We start from the raw sequence: 23,041 nt of genomic DNA, 5'->3' as shown, positions 1-23,041 counted from the left end.
ATAGCATCCATCCATGGCATAGATTATTTATGTGTGCGATCCATCCACAATTGAGCCTGGCTGCATTTCAATTTTCTTAGAGTCCCAAGGCAGGATAGGCTTATCTTTTACCCCTTCTTTATGCGATTCCTTTCTCATTATATTATTCCTTTTAAATAGCCATTAATATGTTGTATTTAAATGGCCACAAACAAAATAAAACCAAAGTCGAGCCAAAGCGAAAGCGGAGCCCAAGGGCTGATAAAGTCGGTCCAACTTCAACTCTGGGGCTTATCTTTTGGAATACAATGCATCTTCCGGACTTTTACCCAGAGAGAGCTACTGCTACTGATAGGCGACACCCGCACCCGTCGTCGTCGTCGTCACCCGCAGGGCCTTACATACATATATCTTTATCGGGTTTCTACTACTACTTCCCCTCGCCCAATCTCTTTCTGTTGATCCCATGCTCTGGCGCCTGCTTAAAGTTGTTTCACTCCGTTTTCAGGTTGTTTACATTTACCTCCTTATCGCATCGTATTGTTCCCTCCCCTCCCTCGTTTGTGTGTTTTTATCAATGTTTGCAATATGTTTTTCTTCTCTGTTTATTCTATTATTCTTTTGTTTTTTTTTGCTCTTATCAAATCCGCATGACGTCACAAGAACCGGCATTTTCAGTATTTTATTGGAATTTCTTGACACTTTTTTGTTTCTGTTTTTTGTTTTTTATCGTTTGTATATACCTACTTTTTTTTAGGTTTTTGAACGGACCCAGACACCATGGCATTTCCTTGTTGCCTGGTTGATATGGTTCTGTTGCTGGATAACTTTATCGCTAAAAACACTGGCGGGGCAAAGGGGGAGTACGTCGGAATGTGAGTCAGTAAAAAAATATAGATAGGCAAGGTCGTGTGCTGCTTGGCTTAGTTATCAGCCCAAAACAGAAGGGCCAGCATAATCTGGCATTATCTGAAGAGAATGTACAATATGAAGCGGGTTTATGTATTTCTAGATAGAAGCGATATTCGTGCGAAATTCTTGCGAAACTCTTAGGAATTTTCAATTATGGGGTGTACAAATAGGAAATTTTGTAGTTTTGTGGTAGGATTTTTATCCTCGATTAGCTTAGAGAGAACTGCAAAATTGGCATTGAATTCATTTCTTAAATATGTATGGAAATCCTTCTTATATTATTTCCTTCTGGAAGATCACTGAAACATCTCTGGAATTGCTGGCTGTAATATCGACATTCAAATCCATTTGTTATTACAAATTCGTCTACCTTTTTTTCAGTAAATGATCTTTCGAGTCGACTTTAGATTTGAACTGGACCACTGCCTGATGATAGTTTTAATCAGGTCGTTGTGGAAACACACACTGGCACTATTACTGGATTGTTGATAAGGACACCACAGTGACACAGACAGTGTTCGGGTAGTGTCGGAGTGTCTCCCCCCGATAAGGATAGTCGCGCGACTGTCGCGTGATGCAACTTTTAATCAAATCGGTTTTTTTTTGGTATCGCTCCCTGGTCTCTCTCTCTCTCTCTCTATCTAGCCACTGGCTTTCAGTGGCGTCAGTGGGGCTGCTTGGCTACTGGATGTTCCGGTGACGGTGTCGGTGCCTCGGCCGCGGCCTGTGGCTGGCTCTGAGATAGCCATATCTTGAAACGGGCTTCCAATCAGCGGACGGAGGGACAAAACTACAGCCAGAGTACACGGCGCGCAATGAGTGTTCCCGCTCCCCCTCCGGACGGACAGGCGGCCGATAATAAGTATAATCGTTACTTTGCCGCTGTGGCTGCCGTTGCCGCTTCTGTTGTTGTTTTTGTTGTTGAAAAGGTGATATGAAATGTGGTCTGATAAGTTTTAATCAAGAGTATTTTTACTCGTATTTTGCTGCTTTGGGCGGCTGGGGCTACTCTCACGAGTAGCATTTGAAAAGTTGTAGTAGTAGGTCGGAGCGCGGATCGGATCGGATGCGGGTCCGGGTCCGGGTCCGGGACTGCTCTGTTTCCGTGGGCTGTGCCGCCTGATAATCACGTTCGAATCTCTTTCCGCTATCTGTGGGCAGAAAGAGAAAAACTCATTTAATGTGAAAAAATTGTAAGGAAAGTTGCGCCGGCGCATGGAAAATCCTTTAAATATGTTTAACCACAAACGTGACGGGAGTTTAACCAACACAAAAGCCGGTTCCGGGTCCGAGTCCGGGTCTGAGGAGGCGCCGCCGCCTGGCAGGGAATCCCCCCGTGTGTCCCGAAGCGACGCCCACTCCTACCTCAGGATAGTCCTCCTCCCTCCTCCGAAAGAGTTGTGATCTGTGTGACACTTTCATTTGGTTGTGTCAACGCCCCCCCAACTACACGCACACACACACAGTCGGTCCCAGATTCCAGATTCCAGATTTCAGGGGCGATTCCCTGGCAATCATCGAAATTGAACGGTTGCTTACGCGCGTGTTATAGTGTGTGTGTGTGTGTGTGTTGCCAGATGCCGTTGCCGATGCCCCGAAGGTTCGGTCATCATTCCGATCGATGTAAGCCACATGTGTGTCAAACGCCCCTCATAATGACGCGGATCTACACCCACGAATTTCTGCACCTAAACGGCGAGCTCTCTCTCTCTCTCGTTATCCCATGGATCGCATCTCTAGCGGCTGGAACCAAAAGTATTCCCCATTGAACTGGGCTATACGATGAGACACCGTCTGGTCCATTTGGTAAGTGTCCCCAGAGTAAAATTAAGGGCCTTCTGGGAAAAATACGGAGTGTACTATATGTATTCTACAATTCCATTGGAGAATTTTAATGGGGGTTTGAACCCACCACATCTTTTATTCCTACCCTTCTTTAAGCTCTATAAGCAACACGGATCTCAATATGGTAAAGATCACCAGATATTTCAACCAAGATCTATGGAGAACCTCAACAGATTCCCTTTCTGTATTCTAATTTCCATACTCTTCTACCCGTATGGATAGTATATGGTGACTCAATCAGACAAATGGAATTTCCACATTAAAAACCAATCCAAAATAGATGAAAAAAGTAGAGCACTACTGTCCATTCATGCCAAAATGAATCACTAGGCTGGGAATTTCCCAAACTGGAAACCGAATTTATGAATGGAAGAACCAAAAGGAGTTCTATCGTAAACTCATTAATTTTTATAGGGAGAGAAGAGAGTGAAAGTGAGTGGACAGCCAGAGGGACAGTGAGGCAATTAAAGTTCCATATAAGCAGAACAATGCAAGTCCATGACTGCAGTGTCTGTCTGGGATCGGGTCGGAGCCAGGGCCAGGGCCAGGGACAGGGCCAGGGGTCGTGGGTATATCCTGTCAAACACACATTACATTGGGAGTAAGTGTTTGGGACAGGTAGACAGAGATACAACAGGTACTCCCAGTCCTCCAGACGACACGCGCTGATACAGAATTACGACTACGAGACCACGAGGAGTGCCTTGTGGATGGGATGTGTGGAGATGTGCCGTGCCGTCCGTCGTCTTTCTATATTTACTATATATTTGGTATGGGAGTAGGTGCGGTCTCTTTCCTAGACTTTGGCGCATGACTGGAACTGGAACTGAAACTGGGATCGGGATCGGAAGAGGGTCACGGGACACGGGACGACTCAGAGCAATTAACAATTAAGACAAACACCGTGTGTACTGTGTTGTCTGTGTGTTGTGTCTTGTATCTTGTCTTTTTGTACGTTTGTTTGTCTTTCGGAATTTCACAAAAATTCCTTTTATACCACAATTTGTTTCATGTTCTGGTTAATGTTTAATGTATGTGACTGTCTGTCGATGTTTGTTCTTTGGTTGGTTTTTTGGTTTTGTTTTTTGCGGTATTTGTTATTGCGGTTTCCATCCATTGTTCCTCCCAAAAGTAAAACCCACTGTTTGCAGATGCATTTCGATGCCTTTTTGGAGAGGAGATGGTGCACGTGTCTCTCTGCCTCTGGGGGAATGGGGGGCGGGGTGGGGGGTGCGATGTGTGGCGATTTCCTTGGAAAATTACTGGGCAAAACGACTTTTGTTGTTCTCAGATTTGTGTGAGTTTTTATTTATAATTAATTTCCAATATGGCGACCTATGATGGCAGGAAGTCATGTGTACGACTTTATATATACTTTTTTTATACATATATTTAATTCTTTTGTTTTGTGAATTCTCTTCAACAAAATGCTTATTTTTCTTCAATAATATATATGTATATAAATTTGTATATATTTTTCCCCCTCCCGTATGTATGTCTGGTTGTGGCTGATAAGGCCTGTCGGTCGTTTGTTGTCGTCGTCGACTCAACGACCGCTGAGGCAGAGCCCAGAGGCACATTGTAAGCGGCGGACGGACACTCGAGAGGGAAGGGGCACAGGGCAGGACAGGGCAGGGGCAGAGCTCCAACGACTCGCATTTTGTTTTTCTGTTATAAGTACAAGTAATGCTCATGCACACACACACACATATATGTACACCACGGTCTTATGTGGTATATAACCACTTGTTTCTGTGACAGCAGCAGCACCGTACTGATCCCCATTCCACTTTCATTCCATCCAACGCACACGATCCCCCATCGAAGTCGAAGGAGGGCCCCGTTTCTGTGTGCTTTTTTTCTGGTCTCTGGAGCTCGGTTCGACGATCGTCATGCTGGTTTCTTGTAATTCTCATAATTCTTATTTCTCCTATTTTTACTTATTTTACTTTTCCTGGCTTGAATGCTCTTTCATTCGTTTCTTTGTCTTAAGTTTGCAAATCTAAAGGCAATTAGTCATAGGAATGGGTATATTCAGAAGCTTCCCCTAAATCCATCAACTATAATGATTTTCGCACAAAAACCAGAAGTTTCTTCCTCTAGTCTCTTTCTATAATACAAATATTACCCGATCTCGGACCCATCTTTCCAATTTCTTAAGTCAATTAGCCATGATGAGGCGGCCATTAAAAAATCATCAAACAAACATTGGTCTCCCTCAAAAAATAATATACATTTATGCCTAAGTGCCAAAAGGACGACGGCCTAATTAGAAAGCGCCAGCGGCAGCGCCAGGTACGTGTCACAGGACACAGGATACGTGAACGTAAAAACATATTTTCCGGACAAAAAATTATATAACCCAACAAAAGGGAAGAGAAAATAGAAAATATTGTCAGCAAAACAATATTCATAAGGAAGATGTGGTGTTGTTTGTTTGTCCAGAGACAGGACCCTCAAAAACAACTATCCAGCAGAGACAGAGAGAGAGAGTGCATGTCCTTTTTGGTCATGATCAATTTGTATCGTGTCGGCGCGTGTTTCCATTTTGTTTGTGTTTACCTTTTGCCACAAATTGTGGCCGGCCGCGCTTACCTGATGGGGGAATGATCTACCTGTGGCATCTTGTGGCAAATGGCAGCCGTCTGTGGCTGTGGACTGCTGCCCGATTAGCACTGATCTGAGCGGCTTAATCGTGGCTTCTTGACAGTTTTCTTTTCCCAATATAAAACTCTATTTAAATAGGTTCAATTCTGATGTTTGTTTGGCTGTGGGAAAAGTTTTTCATGTGCAGGAAATATGTTACGTGGAGGATCTAAGAGTCACTTAGGGAATATTGCATCAAATCCTCCAGCTCGAGGAAGTCAAAATGTTGACTCTACAAATTAGCCGGGGAATGTTTTTTCTGTTTGCATAATATTGAGAAATTCTGGACATATGGAGACTGAGATTTTACTTCCTTCAGTCCAAATATATTAACTGGAATCCATGTAGATCCCTCTAGTAATATCAAACACACCGCTCTCAGTGGATCATTCCCCCTATTTCTAATCCAATCTCGACCCTTTTAGATCCATTGAAGGACCCTACAGATAACAACTGGCCTCTGGTTATCGTAGCCCTAAAAGAGTGTTAAAGACATGTTCTTCGAGGTCGTTAAATGGGGTTTTTCTTTGATAAGAAACCAAGAAGCCAATTGAAGACCACTTGAATCAGATGCCCGTTCTTTTCTTTGATGTCATTTTATTGGAATATTCCTACCACATAACGATGCTGATAATTGGCGCTTAAGGAGTCAAACGACTTGTATCCGAAAGATAGCGAGAGAGAGCCACTAGGAAAGACGAGATCTCGAGGAGTATTGGATTACCGAAAGTGTAATATTTATGGGCCGAAGTATGTACACGAAAATATTAAAAATGCATAAATACATCAGCACTGGAACGGGAACTATATAGTGTATTGTATGATCGTTCCTATGATACATGAGACACTTTGCCACACAGTCTCGAGTCCAGTCCACACTACACTTGTTGCAAGAGCAAACCCATTTTGTCGTGGCATCCATAAATATGTCAAAATAGTTCCAGAGCCAAACCCAAACCAAATAACTTTGTGTTTTCCTGGGTCTCGTGGGATATACAAATACCAAGGATGGTATTTAAATTGGCCCTCGGTGGTTTTCATTTGTGTGTATAAAACTAATTATATTGCTTTTCGCCATAAACATTGTGCAGGCCATTCGATATGTTCCACATTGGAGTTTTGGTATAGCGCTACGGCCCATTACATTTGGAGTTCGAGTGTGAAACAGGGCACCACCTAGCCCGCACCCGCACTGGCACCCGCACCCGCAAGACCCACAAAGATTATCCTTTTTCTCAGGATTGTAATAAATCACATCATTAGCATGGCTTGCTGGATGATTTATTGGTTCCACAAGAGATCTCTCTTTCTCTCTCTCTTCATGTTTGTTGACACTCCACGCACACTCCAGTTCGGTGTGCCACACACAGGGGCACGGGGGCACTCAGCCCTGACTCACATGGCGGAGTGGCAGTCGTACTCCTATTCCTCTATGACAGTTGGTGGGGCTTTTGAGGTCGTCTACCGTTATTTGCATTTGTACTCAATGCATTTCGTTTATAGTAGAACCGAAAACTTATCATCGGACTTAACTAAGCATAACATTTGTCGCTTTAGGATCGTAGTCGGGTATCCCAGGGGGTGGACTGTGGAACGGTAGCTGCCAACATGAAGGTGGAACCACAAGTCAAGTGTGAGAAAGTTTACTGTCAAAGAACGTAACGAAATAGAGGTAGGAATGGAATCTATTTTTAAAGAAACATAGGGATCCTTTGAAACACGGCAAAGGAATACATAGATAGGATCCTTATGCTTTTGCTTATTGAATCTAGAGTTTTCCGATTTCTATACATTTTTCTTTGTAGAAATTTGTATATTTGAAATACTTTGACTCCCGACATGCTCGAATGGCGTGTTATATACCCAAAAGCCCTCGGACCAGGCGCCGCCGCTGGGTGACGTCTACTGCAAGTTTTTCAAGCTGAGTTATTTAATAAATTCAAGGTTAAAGTTCCATATAAATCACTGACACATGCAACCCACGAGCAATCGTATTGAAAATGTCTAAATATTTCATTTTTTCACTTGTTTTTGTATTGAAAACTTTCGTTAATGAGCGAGAGTGTTGGGCTCTACTGTGCTGTGGCTGGGGCAACCACAATATATACAAAATAAAATATTATATAGAGGAGACCTCATGTGTCCGCGGGACTAGGGAAAGGTCCGGTACGGACGGACAGGGACGTCCCCCATCCCATTCCCCAGGCTGAAGCACGTTATCAGTATTTTTTCTTCGTTTTTTCATCGTTTTTAATATAATTTTTTTTAATGGCCACAAAGGTTAACAACAAGCCATGTCTATGTACTCCCGACGCGTACGAGTATGTAGAATTTAAATTCGAATTTAGATTTGTTTTTGGAACGAACCGCGCCGATCCGTATTGAACCTCCCGCCGCACCGAGCGACGAGCGGCGACCCACTTGAGTGTCGCCGCCTACTTTTCCCAATTGACCATCCATCCATTCCATCGATCCATCGGATCGTAAAAGTCTTCTCAAAATGTCCAAACAGATCGTTGGTGCCGCCTATTCAAATGACGATAAAAATGCCATAAAATCTCCGAGCGAGGAGCCTTGTCGTTTTACGACTCCTCGTCCTGGTTCAAATATAACAATTTTTTAATCAACCATTAGAACCGATCTCAAGTACAAAGTGGAACATTTTTACGATCGTTTTTGAATATTTTTTGGCGCGCCGTCTGGGGAATTTGCAAAAGAAAACGTCGTCTTCTACGGGAAAGACTTTCCCTTTGGATTTTTCTCACGGCGACGACCCTTCGATCTGGCTCCAGCGATCACTTGTCGCTCCGGAGTATGTCCTTTGCCCCGATTCTGAAATTCTACACGCGTCTCCTATGAAAATTTAATGTTCACGTCCTCGCGATAGGCATGAAAGTGTTTTCTGGCTGTTTTGGCCCCGGCCCCGGCTCCGGCACCCCATCCTATACGCTTGTTAGATGAAATTTTAGAGAACAATTTGAGTGTTCTAACTCGGGGCTGATTTATGGAACCATTTATGTAGGATTTTCAAAAGTTACCATGAAGGAATAGAGAGGTTATTGGCCACAACGAAAGGAGCGTTGGACTAGAATGGGGATCGATCTATTTTTGTTAATGAAGTGCGACTAAATTTTAAAATTACTTTTGAAAAATATAGAAATAAGATTCAAGGGGAAGTATTTATGAGAACAACGCCACGCAGAGATCGGGTTGATATAATCATTGTTTAATCGATAATATATCACGTCGCATACGTCACGGTAATTTCGTTTCAATTAATACTTTTCCAGGAAAAGTTTTCCTTGTTGTCGTACTGCCGATAATTCATCAATACTCAATGGGGAATAAGGAGATTTGATGATAATAAAAGTACATAGTACATAAATAATCGTAGAATTATTTATTCAAAGTTTTTATCTTATTCCTATAAGCTTCGTATTCTAAATTATTTTAGTTTAAATTTTGATAAGTTCCGCTGTAATCAACAAAGTCGCTTTTTGACGATCGCCTATCGATAATGCATCACAGAAACGCATATCATCCCTATACAGCTTTCATCAAAGCTGTAGATCGTGTTATTAACTCCAGGCAGTGTTACTATTTAGTTAATTTGTTGCTTGTTTTACATACTATAAATACATATGTATGCATAAATGTACATACATACATACATATACGTATAAGTGCTCGCTGGCAACAGCCAACCACAATGGAAGCAATAAAACCAAAAGCAACAACTACATAGGTGGCCCCGCTGCCTTCTGCCCCCTCTGCAGAGATGCCTGCTGCTTGTTGTTGCTGTTGTAATTGTATTAAGAGGCGTAGCTAAAAACTGGCAAGCAACCAACGCATTGAGGGCCTGCTGAGAGAGCGAGAGACAGCGAAGATACCGAACAGCTTGGGTGCGACAAGGTCCGCTGCAGGCAAAGCAAGCAACAAGTCCACGAACGCAGTCGCAGAGCAAAAACAGCAAAAGGAAGAGAGCGCTTAAAAGCCAACAAAGTAAAGAGAGCTTAAGCTTTTGCTCTTTGCTCTCCGCTCGATTTGACAGCCGTTTGAAGCTGTACATGATGACGATTATGATTGTGACTCGTATAACGGCATGTGGAGCAAAGCGCAGAGCTGACAAAATGTGTAGTTATGTCTGTGAGTGTGTGTGGGGGATGAATGGAAGTGGAGCCAGGGAGAGGAGAACTTAAGCTCTCTCTCCTCGCATGTAGTGTGTGGAGGAATCTAAAAAACAATTTTTTTATGATTTTTACTCGACGTTTCATTTGTGTCCATGTTTTCGAAATATTTAAGTGCTCGCCACAAGCGCAACAAAAACCCCGAGCGCCCCAGTTTGTTTGAAAAACTCGCCGGACACGGACACGTACGACGGATCAGAGTGCGGATCGATTGATTAGTGAGAGACGACGGGACTCTGGACGCGCGCGCGAATTGTGGGGGCCAGAGAGAGGGGAGTACATAAGCGATGACCAAGATCACGAAGCCCAAGGACAAGGAGAAGGCACCGCCAACGCCGGCGCGTGCTTCTACCAATTTGCTGGCTAATGCGGCCAAAATGAAGATCACTAAAGCCCTGGCCAATGCCAAGACGCAGCAGCAGAACAAGCAAGGACGTGCATCAACGGCAACAAAAGAAACAAAAGAGACAGCAGCAACAGGATCAAATGCAACAACAACAACAACAACTGCAGTCGTACCAGCCGCAGCACTGAAAGAGACGGCTATAGCAGCTGTTCCGACCGAAACGGAGCCTACGACAGCGGCCGAGACAGAGACGGAGACGGTGGCCGCCGCCGCCGACGACGACGACAATGAGGCAGCGACGACGTCGACGTCGGCCACAAATTTATCGTCATTTGAGTCCGCGCGTTTGCAGGCTCACACTTCAGTTGCAGCGAAACTCACAAACGAAACGGTTACCACCAGCGACACGGCGACAGCCACAGCGACTACTGCAGTTCTAGCACTAGAATCAACAGCATCAGCTACAGCAGTTACAGTGGAGATCGAGAGAGATCCTAATCGTGTAAACAACGGTACTCAAGAGAGCAACGCGAGTGAAAGTGTCGATAATAAGATCAAAGTAATAAACTATGCGCATCAGCAGCAGCAACAAATCTACGAACATCAACAGCAGCAGCAACAACAACAACAACAACACCAGGAACAGTTTCTCAGTCAGCAATTGATACAAGAACAACAGCACCAGGAGCAACTGCAGCAGCAGGAACAGCATTGGTTGGCCTACGATTTGACCAGCGGATCAGCAGCAGCGGCCGCAGCAGCAGCGGCGGTGCAAGCAGTCCAAGCAGTGGATCAGAAACCCCCCGATTTGTATGCCTTGGCGGCCTCGCATCATCATTTCTTCGGACACCTGAGCTACCCGCCACCGCATCCACCCGCACAGCTGTACGAGCACTACCAGAGCATCACCGGCGCCAGCACGGATCCATCCATAATGAGGAATAACTTTGCGCTGTACAGCGTCTATGGCGGGGGAGGAGGAGGATCGGCCGGAGGAGTAGGAGCGGGAGGAATGCTCACGCACGATCATGTGGTGGCAGCCGCCGCAGCGGCAGCAAATGCCCACAATACGCCCAACATTGATGAGGTCATCCAGGACACACTGAAGGACGAGTGCTTCGACGACGGGCATAGCACCAGCTATCACATGCTGACCTCCGTATCAGATTTGCATTCCCTAAAGGATCCCAGTCCCACCATTTACTCACTGACGCACCAGCAACAGCAGCAACAGTTGCAGCAGCAATTGTACCACCACCAACAGCAGCAGCAACAACAACAGCAGCAGCAACACCTCCAGCAGCAGCAGCAGCAACACCAACAACAGCATCACCATCACAACAACTCCGCCAGTTCGGTCGGCGGGGATTCCCCATCGTCCTCCTCGCATGCACTGTCCACGCTCCAGAGCTTCACGCAGCTGACGAGCGCCGGCCACAGGGACAGCCTTTCGCCGGAACAGCATGGGGGCTACTTCAGTCCCAGCCTGCAGACAACCAGGTGAGTGTGGAGTGTGGTGAGTGGAGAGTGGAGTGTGTTTGTGTGTGGCACCGACCGACAGACCGTCCCGCGTGCTACTCGAACGAGAGTATGAGCTCATTATCACGATCCATATCGCACGTGCCTTAACCGAGCTTCGAGCACCGCGCAACACCGCCAAATGTCATGATCAGAGAAGCGCATTCGTTGATTCATATTTCCCCCAACCCCCCAAGCCCCCCCACCCGACAGTCGCGACTGTGACTATGATTTTTCCTCAGTTCTCTGTGTTGTTGGGGTTCTCCAGTTCTCCAATGGGTTATAGGTGTATTACTTTTAGTCATAATTGTTGCTCATTGTTCCAGGTTTTAGACTTTGCTCTCAAAAAGTATGGGATCGATCCCTCCTCATACACACGCACACACATTTCCGTGTTCTGTGGCATTCTCAGGTGGTTTATTCGCCCAGTGGAATGCCTATAAAAACCTGGTTGCACGGTTGAATCTATTTTGTGTGTTTCATGTCCAGAGGAATGTGTGTTTTTCTGCATTCAAATGAAAAAACATCCATAAAAAACAGTTGTGATTTTGTCGCCATCACAGATGTCATATGAACAATGTGCGAGCCTCTAGAGTTTGTGTGGGTTTTAGTGGGTGTGGCAGTGGCAGTGCCAGTGCCAGGGAGTGGGTGTTAAAGGTTGCAGAACTGATGGATGGAAGAAAGGGAAGGTAATCGAGTGGGAATAAACTGTTTAGATCATGTTTTTGGAATCTACAAGGAGAGTTTTCTTAAAGAAGATATGCGGGATCTATAAAGGACGCTCGACATTTTCGATGGATGCATTTTCCAATCATCTAGCAAATGAGAATTCCTCCCTCGACTTACGGACTGTTATGTTATGCTATGCCTGTATTTTCCTATATGCAAAACACGTTTTCAATTATAAAAAATAACAAACACAAACAAAACGATCCTAAATGAAGTGCAAAATGTGGAAAAAATAGAGAAGAGAAAAACGAGTCAAAAAAACAGAGGAGAAAAACAAGAGCCAAAGGCAAAAGCTGAAACGAGATCAATGGAAAGACGACGAACGGGCGGGCACTCATTGTGCGGGTTGTACGGGTCTGGGATCCCACCCTTTGGATCGTTAGAGCACCCCCAGTGCTCCTCCTTTATGGAGACGTAAGGGGTATGGGGTCTTTTGAGGCTGACTCAGCAGCGGCTTTGAAGCTGCTTTCAGAGTTTGGGTTTGGGTTTGGGTTTCGTGTGGCGGTTTCTATGTCACGGGATGGCTTTGGATTACCCCCCGAGAAATACAGAACCACCTTCAGGTATCCTACTCCTCGAATAGAGAGCTTTGCAATTGGAATACGCCCCGATCCGACCCGATCCGATCCGATCCGAGCCAGCAAACAAGCTAGAAAAATGCGCTACAATTGCATTTTGGAACTGCCGATCAAATGCGGGTCACGCCCCCCTTTTTTTTAATGGTTTTTCAGAGCGGCACGTGCCTAACTTTTTTTTGGACACGTGTGTCGCCACAACTCTTGGCCACAAATGCTGCTGGTAACACCACACCCCCTCTTTAGGCCAAAAGTTAGTCAAGCATTTCTTTGGGCCACTCCATGAGTCAGAATGTCCGAGTCCAAGTCCGAGTCAGAGTCAGTGCGTCTCCCTTACGTCAATAATTGGAGACATAGCATATTTTCTTGTTTACGAAATTTGAGCAGCAGTACTTTTTTTTATTTTTTTGCTTTTCGCTGAGCCTCAGAACTCAGCGACAGCCACAGCCACAGCGACAGCGACAGGAGGAGCAAAGCGGAAGAGAGCCTGAAGCAAGTGCGAAACTGTATTTATTGTATGTTCAATGTTTATTTTGATCTTCCGAAAGGTTGAGACTTGAATACTTATAATCGAGATTTTGCAACAAGATATCCAGGGCCCCAAAACAGCGCTAAAGATCACAGAATAAGAATCGGAAACATTTTGAAAGATTGAAAGTCGGCCTACTGTTTGAGAGGTATCGAATTGGAGATCTCACAGATCGGCAAAAGATCATAGATGATATATCGAATTATGTTTAAAGAATCTCTTGAGAGATCTTCGGAGAAAAACAAAACTATTTTTTGGCTCAGCGATGACGATGACGAGATGCTCGGAACATTTTGTATGTGACTTTTTATTCATTTTGTGGCGGCAGTGCGAAAAAATCAGAAAACCAGAAGAAGATATCACAACGCCCGACATTCGTCGAGAGCTCACATACGAGTACGAATACTCGTAGTTTGTGTGGAAAAACAAGAAGTCGAATCGAATGCAGAAAATACTCACCTGCAGAGAACAGCCACACAGAGCCGACAGAACCGACAGAAAACTGAAGCGATGATAAATTATATCGTTGTCGTGCATTTTTTGTTGTCATTCAGTCTACTTCCTATATATATTGTATGCTATTCTCTATATGGTAGAGCGTAGGTACGAGTACCTATGGCCAGAGATAAAGATATATTGTAGCATCTCTGAAAGTTGAAAATTGAATTTGTTGTTGGGCGCTGACTGTGTTATCAGAGAGCGTGCTTCAAGACTTTGGAAAGACTTTGTTTTATGTTCAAGAATAGCTATGGCTCTACCGTTTTTGGTAGATAATAAAATGCTACAGTGGTTGCTCGGAATGTTAGCATTTCGATGGTTTTAGAGCCCTGAATCCATTCCCAATCTATCCTTAAATAAATATCCTTTTTATTTCATAACTGAAACGCTTGTAATTTGTTTAAAATTACATAGAAATATGCAGTTTGCACTCTTCGAGCGATCACTGTACCTCGATTTTCGTGTGGCTTATATCCAATTTGTATTTCTTACAAGTTTTTCACACAATTTTATCACTTATTTTATGGCTTAAACTCCCCGCCTGCGTCTCAGCCAAAAGCAAAAGCAGCAGCAGAGGCACAGCAACAGCAACAGCAACAGCAAAAGCAAAAGCGGTGACTGCAACTGCAAGTGCAACAACTGCAACTTCCACTGGCATAAAGTCCAAAACCCGACGTCAAGTCATTATGCAAACGCGCGTGCCCCGTTTCGGTTGTGCTTTCGGTCTCGTTCTCGTCTCCAGCTCCAGCTTCAGCTTCATCTTCAGCTCCAGCTACGGGATCGATCTCCTCCGCGCCTGCTCGAAAGAACCGATTCCCCAATAAAAATACAAATATATCAAAATGAAACTTACATTTAGTGAAAGAAAAATATCGTCGAGTGTTACGGCCTGTGCCTGTTGCCGAATCAAATCATAATTGTATTTCCAAAAACAAAGAACAACAAAAAGGGTTGTACAAGACTTTAGAGAACTTTAGAGATCGTCATTGAGTGTCCGTTTAGTGGAGTGTGTATGTGTTTGCAGCATTTAAGGATCCATTCTACATCTATATTTTGAGAGGAAATCCTTGAAAGTGGAAGAATATCATCTTTATTGTCCGTTAAGCGGAATATTCGAACTTGCCAGTGATTTCCATTTTCAATTTGATCCTAGAATTTCCATTTAGTGGAATATTTGTGAGTGCGGATCTGTTGAAGATATAGATTTTGGAAGGAAATCTATTCGTTTTCACCTGTTGAAGCTATAGTCCCTGATTCCTAATAAATCGTACATCTGCCAGAGATCTTTGCCTCTAAGAGACCCTTGCCTACGCTGCACTTGTGGTTCCTTTTCTTTGTTTATGGAAAGAACCGTCTTTTGGAGCCGTTGGGGGAATAAATATTTGCACAGGCTACTGTTTAAGAAAGAGAGAGCGGCAGTGGGACACAAAGAGAGAGACAGAGTGAAGGAAAGAGAGAGTGCGATCTTAAGGGAAAGAGATTTTCGGTCAATTTGTAAACAGTGTAGCAAACACTTTTATTTTTTAATTAAAAGTTTTATGGACACACACATACACATACCGAAATATGCACCCAAACACACACACACAGACAACACTGCAAAATGTGATCCGCTTTGGTGGTCCAAAAGCAGCACAAAACTCCAACAACAATCTTGTAAAATAAACAAAAATCAGGAAATGTTAATAGCAGATTCATTCCTTTTGGCCCTAACAGAACGACAGAAAGAGAGGGAGAGAGCAAAAGCAGAGAGACAGAAAGAAAGAGAGAGCAAGTGTAACAGTAACAGTAACAGAAACAATAACAGCAGCAGTAACAGCCACCCCAACAGACCTGTTAAGTGGCTAGCGGCTAAAAACGCGCGTAAATTTGTGCCAAGCGGCTTTAAACGCATCAAAACAAAAACCGAAGCAAACGCGTGTAATCTGTAATCCCCCAAAATTGTGAAAATTTCAGAAAAAACACCACAAAATGTTTTTCTCTAATTACAATAATATGTATTTGAAGAACTATTGCTATAGGTACAACCATACAAGTGAAATATTTAATAAAGTTTCTTAAATGCCATAAATATATGTATTAAAATGTATCCTTTTGTCCTTGCAGTTCGGTGTACGCTGGACCCCTGCTCACCCAAGCGGCCAATGGGATGCAGTATGGCATGCAGTCGCCCAGCCACGCCCATGCGCATCTCCAGCAGCAACAGCAGCATCCCCACCAGCAGCAGCAACATCCCCACCAGCAGCACAATCCCCACCAGCAACAGCAGCAGCAGCAGCTCCATCAGCATCACAATTCCAGCAGCAGCAGTCCGGGACCCGTGGGTCTGGCCTCTGGAACGACTGTCAATGGCAGTGGGCTCCTGGACGACGGCTATGGCTCGCCAAAGAGCAGCCACAGCGGCGGCGGCGGCGGTGGCAGTGGAGGTGGCACCTTGCCTGCCTTTCAGCGCATTGCATCGGCGACCAGCGGCTACGGCAACGGCGTGGCCAATGGCTCTTCGGTGGTCAGTGGAGCCGAACGGTCCGCTGGCTATGCATCGCTGGCCAATTATCGCACTCAGGTGAGTGTTTGCCCAGGGAATCCCTCCTGATTGATTCCCGCCTAACACTCTGCTCCCTCCCCCTTCAGAGCGATGCCTGGACGGGTCATTACGAGCCAATCAGTTACGCAGCAGCCACCGCATCCGGTGTCCAGACACAGCTTGGAGGCGGCCTTGGTGGGGCCGGGGTGATACGCAACGGACGAGAGATATATGCCGCGAATGCAGCAGCAGCGGCGGCGGTAGATGGCGCCGCAGGACGAGTGGATCCAGGATCCTATCTAACAGCATCCGCATCGTTGTCAGCAAGTAAGTGTTCGCCTCTTTTAGGATATAGAATATAGGATATAGAACACACATTTGGCGCAAGAGAGCGTTGTCTATGTTTGCCTTGCCACAAGAGGAGGAAGGAGGAGGCCTCTCCTTAGGTAGAAGTTCGCGCCCGCAGGACTATGGACGATGGATATTTACAGAGCCTGAGCAAACGGCTGAGACCCCGAAGGAACTGCAACTGCTGCTGCCAACTGCTGTTTTCCTACGCAAACAACGCACGCTACATACTTTTTTGAGCCCAAAAACAAAAACTATCGCTAGCGTAAACCTATCTCTAAGTCCTACGTCTCTATAATAAATTCAATTAATTTTACATCCACTCTTGAGCTTACAAAAATCAATCCAAACCACAAGAAACCACAGAAAACACCACCACAAAAAGCAAAAAAAAAAACACACACAAAAACTCCCAAACAAAACCAAAATTTTGATGATAATTTGTATGATATTTTCCATGTAAACGTTTCGCATCCTTTTTGAAGCATTTTTCGATGCCGATTATTTCACTGAGGGGCGAGAGTGCGTCAATTGTGGTGCGATCCAGACACCGCTGTGGCGACGCGATAACACGGGACACTATCTGTGCAACGCCTGCGGCTTGTACATGAAAATGAACGGCATGAATCGTCCACTAATAAAACAGCCTAGAAGATTGGTAAATGTCTCTCTCTCTCTCTCTCACACATGTCCTGTCTCCCCTCATCTCTCTCTCAAAAAATCTCAATCCTCTAATTATTACTAACCCAAAAAAAGCTTTTTTGTGTGGAACAAAATTTTTATTTGTATTGTAAACGAAAAATGGGAAAAGCTTATAGAAATCCAAGCCGCCAGCCTCTGAACCAGACCCAGAACCCTCTCTGAAAATCAATCCCCATCGGAAAGCCATATTCCAAACGAATCTCAAAGAGAGTACAAAAATTAATTGAATTTATTATTAGTTTTATATACAAAAAAAAAAAAACAAAAAAAAAAACAACCAAAAACAAAACAAAAGAATGTGCAAATTTCTGCTACTCTTCTACTCCTTCTACTACTACTGTTTTGCATACTTTTTGCCTACTACTTTTTTGCTGCCTTTTTGCTCAATCAAAAATCTTCTGATAATATAATTACAGTGGCCGCTGAATCGGGCGGGGATTTCTATAAGAGCTACCCATTTAATGTGAACGCCAGCGGCAGTGGCCGTAGTAAGGCCAACACCCCAACAGCCGCGGGCACAGTCATAGCCACTGCTGCTGCAACTGCTGTTGCGGCGGGGGCAACGGCAGCCCCAGCGACAGCTTCGACGGCAGCGGTAAATGCAACAACGACGCTTGAAGAGCACGTTAGTCGCGCCAATTCGAGACGCTTGGTAGGTCGCTCATTAATTAACAAAACAACAAAACCAACAAACCCCCCAAAGAACAAATTCCCAACAACTAACAAACCGAAAACAAAACAAATCGAAAGAGTAAAGTAGAAATCCCAGAAAATATATAGAAAATATTGTTCCACATGAAAGGCTCCAAGGAAATGTCCAAAAGTTTACTAATTAATCAATATTTTATTCCATTCCTCGATGAAGAGTGCCTCGAAGCGCAATGGCCTGTCGTGCAGCAATTGCCTCACCACCTACACATCTTTGTGGCGCCGCAATCCTGCCGGAGAGCCTGTGTGCAATGCCTGCGGGCTGTACTTTAAGCTGCACAGCGTCACGCGTCCGTTGGCCATGAAAAAGGATACCATTCAGGTGAGCAAAGAGTAGAGAACTCAATAGAAACAAAATTCTATATTATGTGATATTTCTCGTTTAGAAACGCAAACGTAAACCCAAGGGAACGAAGAGTGAAAAGTCCAAGAAAATGAAAATGGCACTGAATGCCAATATAGAGGGAGGTTCAGGCAATGGTGCAGGGTCTGCAGGCTCTGGCTCCCACAATGTGGGCCTGAGCTTGGACGTCAACGAAGGTAAGTGTCTCGTGAATGATCCTACGCTCTGTGGGTGCATGCCTAATTCGTGTGTCTGTCTCTCTGTCCTGTCTTAGATATGAAACCATACATGCCATACACCACAACCACATCGCAACACCACCAGCAGCAGCAGCAACAGCAGCAATCACAGCAACAGCAGCAGCATCATCATCAGCTCATTGCTGATCAGCAGCAGCATTCATCGGCTGCCAGTTCGCCTCATAGCATGGCCTCCTCCTCACTATCCCCCTCAGCCACATCACATTCCCATTCGCATCAACAACAGCAGCAGCAACAGCATCAGTTGTGCTCTGGCCTGGACATGTCGCCCACGTCGCCCTATCAAATGTCCCCCATCAACATGCAGCAGCAGCAACATTCATCCCATCAGCAACAGCAGCAATCCTGCAGCATGCAACAGCATTCGCCCAGCACTCCCACCTCCAGCACGGCCTCTATTTACAATACACCATCGCCCACCCACCACCATCAACACAGTATCCATAATAACAATAACAATAACAATAGCACATTGTTCAACAACAACAACAACAACAACAGTAGCAATGAGAATAACACGAAAATTATACAGAAATATCTGCAAGCTCAACAATTGAGCGCGAACAGCAACAACAGCAACAGCAACAGCGGGAGCGGGAGCTCGGATCATCATCTATTGGCGCACCTGAATGCGAACTCCATTACGACGGCAACACTTGCAGCAGCGGCTGCAGCGACGATCAAACCAGAGGCCACATCGTCCACAGCCACAGCCACAGTGACGGGATCAACACCGACCACGGCATCGAGCACATTATCCTCACTGAGCCTCAGCAACAGCAACATTATCAGTCTGCAAAATCCCTATCAACAGCTGGGGCTTGGACCGCAGGCGATGGCATTGTCTAAGCCAGGAGGACGCGCCGCCTCCCCGCTCTACTATATCACGGAGGATGAGCAGCACATCAAACTGGAGCAGATAGAACATCAGCATCATCAGGAGCACCAGCACTCCCATCAACAGCATCAGGGAGAGCTAATGCTCAGCCGATCGGGCTCGCTGGACGAGCACTACGAACTAGCGGCCTTTCAGCTGCAGCAGCAAGAGCTCCGTCTTCAGCAGAGTCTGCTCCACGAGCAGCAGGTGGCCAGCTATGCCATGCAAGCAAAGCAACTGCAGGAGCTGGAACGCAAGTACGGCGTGGATCGGGAGACTGTGGTGAAGATGGAGTAGACGGTGAAGATATACATGGTGCACTGTAGCATGACCAAAGATCCTGTTGTTAAATCTCATAGCTCCAAAGAATTTTTAGCGTGTATACCCAAGAGCAGTTCTCCAAGAACCCTCCTCTAAACTCTACCCTCTATTCTCTACATAAGATTTAAGCAAATTGATTGACATTTCCATTAGGCCACTCTGAATCGCGCATAACTCGAATTTTTCGTTATTTAAAACCTAGTTTAATTCTTAGAAAATTGCTATATTATCGAATGCAGAACCTAGTTTAATCGCCATCCAAAGCCCTGAGAGAAGTTCGTCGTGTGGCATCTCTTTGGTGTGGCATCCATTTAACTTTTTTTATTTGTTATCAAATCGAATGAATACCTTTTGAGATTTCTCCTACAATCAGATCCCACTTAGAAATTAGAGCTCTTAATTTTAGTTGCGCAACAAAAAGCGAAAACAATGAAAAAACGAATAACAAGCGAAACAACCTACAATCTCATTCAATTTAGTTAATAATTTAATTATATATTTTATGCCACTATATATAGAAATATTTAAATCAATTTAAGTTTTAGTCTCGTAGCACACACACACACATTTTTACATCATTTTGCAATATTAATTTTATTACTTTTTGAACAAATAAACGACAATTGTCTATTAATTTCCCCAAATACATAATATTTAACTAAATCGCCATGCATGGCGTATGCGTGATTTGTTCAGTTTCATAGCAGCGAGATGTTTAATGTCTGCTTAAATCAGTTGTTAGTTCCAAAGGTGACCAGTGCGTGGCGCATACATCTTTCAGGTAAGTTACATGTATTTTACGCATGTACATGTATTCTACATAACTTAGAAACACAAATTTGTGTAGAAATTCAGCCACATTTTAATTTTAAGGTCGAACGAGAGAAGAACTTCAGGTCTGGGATACCAGGCGAACAGAAATCAGCAGCAAGAAACTTTAGCAAAATTCAAACAAATTCTTGCATACTTTTGGGAGTTCAGAAACGTTCCTTGTAAAAAGTCACCGACCTTCTGCTGATTTCTGTTCGCCTGGTATTTTATATCTGAAAATCGAAAAATCTCGGTGTTGAGCGTCACCATATTGAAAGTGGTTGTTGTTCCTGTGATCGGAATAACATCCTTGATCAGATGAAGTCCTCTTCAAGGGCCAAGGATGAAGGATATTATCTCCAGACATATACATCCTGTTTTCTCCCTTATTTGTGGGCCGATCTGACCCATCCATAGGTTCCTGTAATTGGAAAAATATCCTTGATCCATTGGTAAGGACTCAAGCCACCCCAGCCAGTCATATTTCCCCGATTCTTTGCAAGGATGATTTTTCAATAGTTTTATTCATCAAAACGTAGCTTAGTGTGAATAAATAACAAGTGGAAAACATTTTTATCATTTTTCCGACCGCGACCGCGATCGCGTCCGCGGGCACGCAAGAAGTGTTCCTGGCCTCCGGATGGGGCGACCTGCTAAAATGAAAGGAGCTACATAAAGTAAATTATTAAATAATAGCTGACGGAGTAAGAGGAAGAGATCGCGGCATAGTAGTGGCCAGAGAGCGTCCAAATGCTGGTGCGATGCACGCGATCGTACATAGGTGCAGTATCGATCCCGTAAGGCCGTCACCAGAGCGCCGGAGGACACGGAAAAGTGAAGTTTAAAGCCTCGGGCCGCTTATCCGGCAAAATATATCATGAAATATCCTTTCAGAAATAATTTGTAATCTATATTTAGTGCTGGGATCATCCCAGGATCTTCGGCTCTGGCGCTTAGCCACCGCCGCGCCATGAAGAGCCAGCCGGGCTGGCTTTGTCATACTTGCGCATCAAATTTGATCTATTATTCCCGCTTTGAATTGAAGCATAGACTTTGGTATGATTTCATCAAATTATAATCCATTTTATTGACAGTTTTCATGTGGACGGTGATCTATAAAAGTGTAAGCAGGTACCATCCAATACCATATCCCGTAGCAACAACTTTGGTGCCACAGACGGGAACGTTGCCAATGGTAGGAGGGTGTCTCTATATGTGTATATACATATGTATGTTATATAGTTGAATGTGTGTGTTTGAGGGGGATGTACATGTGTCTGTATGTCTGTGTGTGTGTGTGTGTGTATTATTTTATATTGTGCGCCGCCATTTACGAAAGCGACATTTTCAGCGATAAGATAACGTCGCATTGCTGAGGTCCCCTCTCCAAGTCCCATCCCCCTCCCAGCCCCTCCCTGGCCCTGTCACTCTCTCGCAAGTTACCCATCCCCCTTTCATCAGTACCCCTCCCCCTTTTATTTTGCTCTATTTTTTCCTTGTTTTTTTTAATAAACTTTGTTTTTTATGGGAGTCACGCGTTACAAAACGACAACAACAACAAATCTGAAAGTCATTTCATATGGCAAAACGGTTTTTTTGTTTATTGCTAGGGTTGGTTGCTGCCCGTGTACAGAGGGGAAGGCTAGTGGGGGTGGGAGGTAGCATAAGCGCTGCGCCTGTCTACGTGACTGTACCAAAGTGCCGTATGTCGGCTCGTGGATTCGTTCAAGTGCCACCGAATGGGTCTGCGCCACGATCCGCGTCCACTCTGATTGATTACACCGGAATCCTCATTCTATGCCCCTCAAAATGTATCCCAAACACAATTTCATTCAATAGCTTTCAGCCGTTTCTCTTTTTGGATCCCTCTAATCGGTCATTGCACAGATTTTTCGGCTTTGCAAAACTTTCACTCAAACACTCAGCCGGAGAGAGATTGTAAGTTCTTTTATTTTGTATTTTTTGGGTTCTGGCTGGGTCAGGGTTTTCCTATCAACGCTTTTGGCCAGATAATGGGATGATAATGCCAGTGGTATATACATATAGCCTTGTCTTACATGATATCGCATCATACACACAAGCATAAGCGTGATAAGATATAGAAAGATATGGTCTTGGGCTTTGATTTCCAATCATTCCCAGTAGTCCCTGCCCGTCTGTATATAGAAGTTTCTTAGTCGAGATCCGTTGTTGGGGGAAGAAGGAGGTCATCCAGGGGTTTATTTTACTAATAATGATTAAAAGTATGATTGGAATAACAAGTAGAAAGAAATATCTAAATGGATCACAGAAAGCAGAGCCCATTCGGTGATTTCTTAGAGCTCTACAATGTCAAAGTTGTATCCACATTTGCTCTTCAAGTTTCGTAAGCTCTTCTAATGAAT

At 44.4% G+C, this 23,041-nt stretch overlaps 1 protein-coding gene across 6 annotated transcripts; it reads left to right on the top strand.

Moving 5' to 3' along the window:
* Positions 1–1,886: 1,886 nt before the first annotated feature.
* Positions 1,887–20,285, top strand: srp (serpent). Of its 6 annotated transcripts, none has more exons than XM_015182689.2 (8): positions 1,893–2,697; positions 9,685–11,415; positions 15,871–16,327; positions 16,396–16,615; positions 17,755–17,990; positions 18,204–18,368; positions 18,433–18,586; positions 19,182–19,560. In XM_015182689.2, exons 2-8 carry the CDS (start codon positions 9,857–9,859, stop codon positions 19,496–19,498), a joined length of 3,108 nt encoding a protein of 1,035 aa, XP_015038175.2. In that variant the 5' UTR covers positions 1,893–2,697; positions 9,685–9,856; the 3' UTR covers positions 19,499–19,560. The 6 variants fall into 6 exon arrangements, with proteins under 6 accessions (XP_033232430.1, XP_015038175.2, XP_033232419.1 ...); XM_033376528.1 differs by having other exon boundaries at positions 1,894–2,697; positions 18,664–20,285; XM_003736808.3 differs by lacking the exon at positions 17,755–17,990 and adding an exon at positions 17,122–17,294 and having other exon boundaries at positions 1,894–2,697; positions 18,664–20,285.
* The last annotated feature ends 2,756 nt before the right edge of the window (positions 20,286–23,041 follow it).

The sequence above is a fragment of the Drosophila pseudoobscura genome, chromosome 2 (genome assembly GCF_009870125.1).
Source record: "Drosophila pseudoobscura strain MV-25-SWS-2005 chromosome 2, UCI_Dpse_MV25, whole genome shotgun sequence".
NCBI classification, from domain to species: domain Eukaryota; kingdom Metazoa; phylum Arthropoda; class Insecta; order Diptera; family Drosophilidae; genus Drosophila; species Drosophila pseudoobscura.
Note: the sequence above shows the minus strand (reverse complement) of the source record. Positions and strands in the feature narration are given on the sequence as shown.

What these genes read in the sequence shown, in the direction of transcription:
- srp (XM_033376528.1), top strand. Translation starts at nt 9,857, where the DNA reads ATGACCAAGATCACGAAGCCCAAGGACAAGGAGAAGGCACCGCCAACG. An exon ending in TGAAAAAGGATACCATTCAG is followed by an intron (nt 18,369 to 18,432) that starts GTGAGCAAAGAG and finishes TTTCTCGTTTAG; the next exon opens with AAACGCAAACGTAAACCCAA. An exon ending in GAGCTTGGACGTCAACGAAG is followed by an intron (nt 18,587 to 18,663) that starts GTAAGTGTCTCG and finishes GTCCTGTCTTAG; the next exon opens with ATATGAAACCATACATGCCA.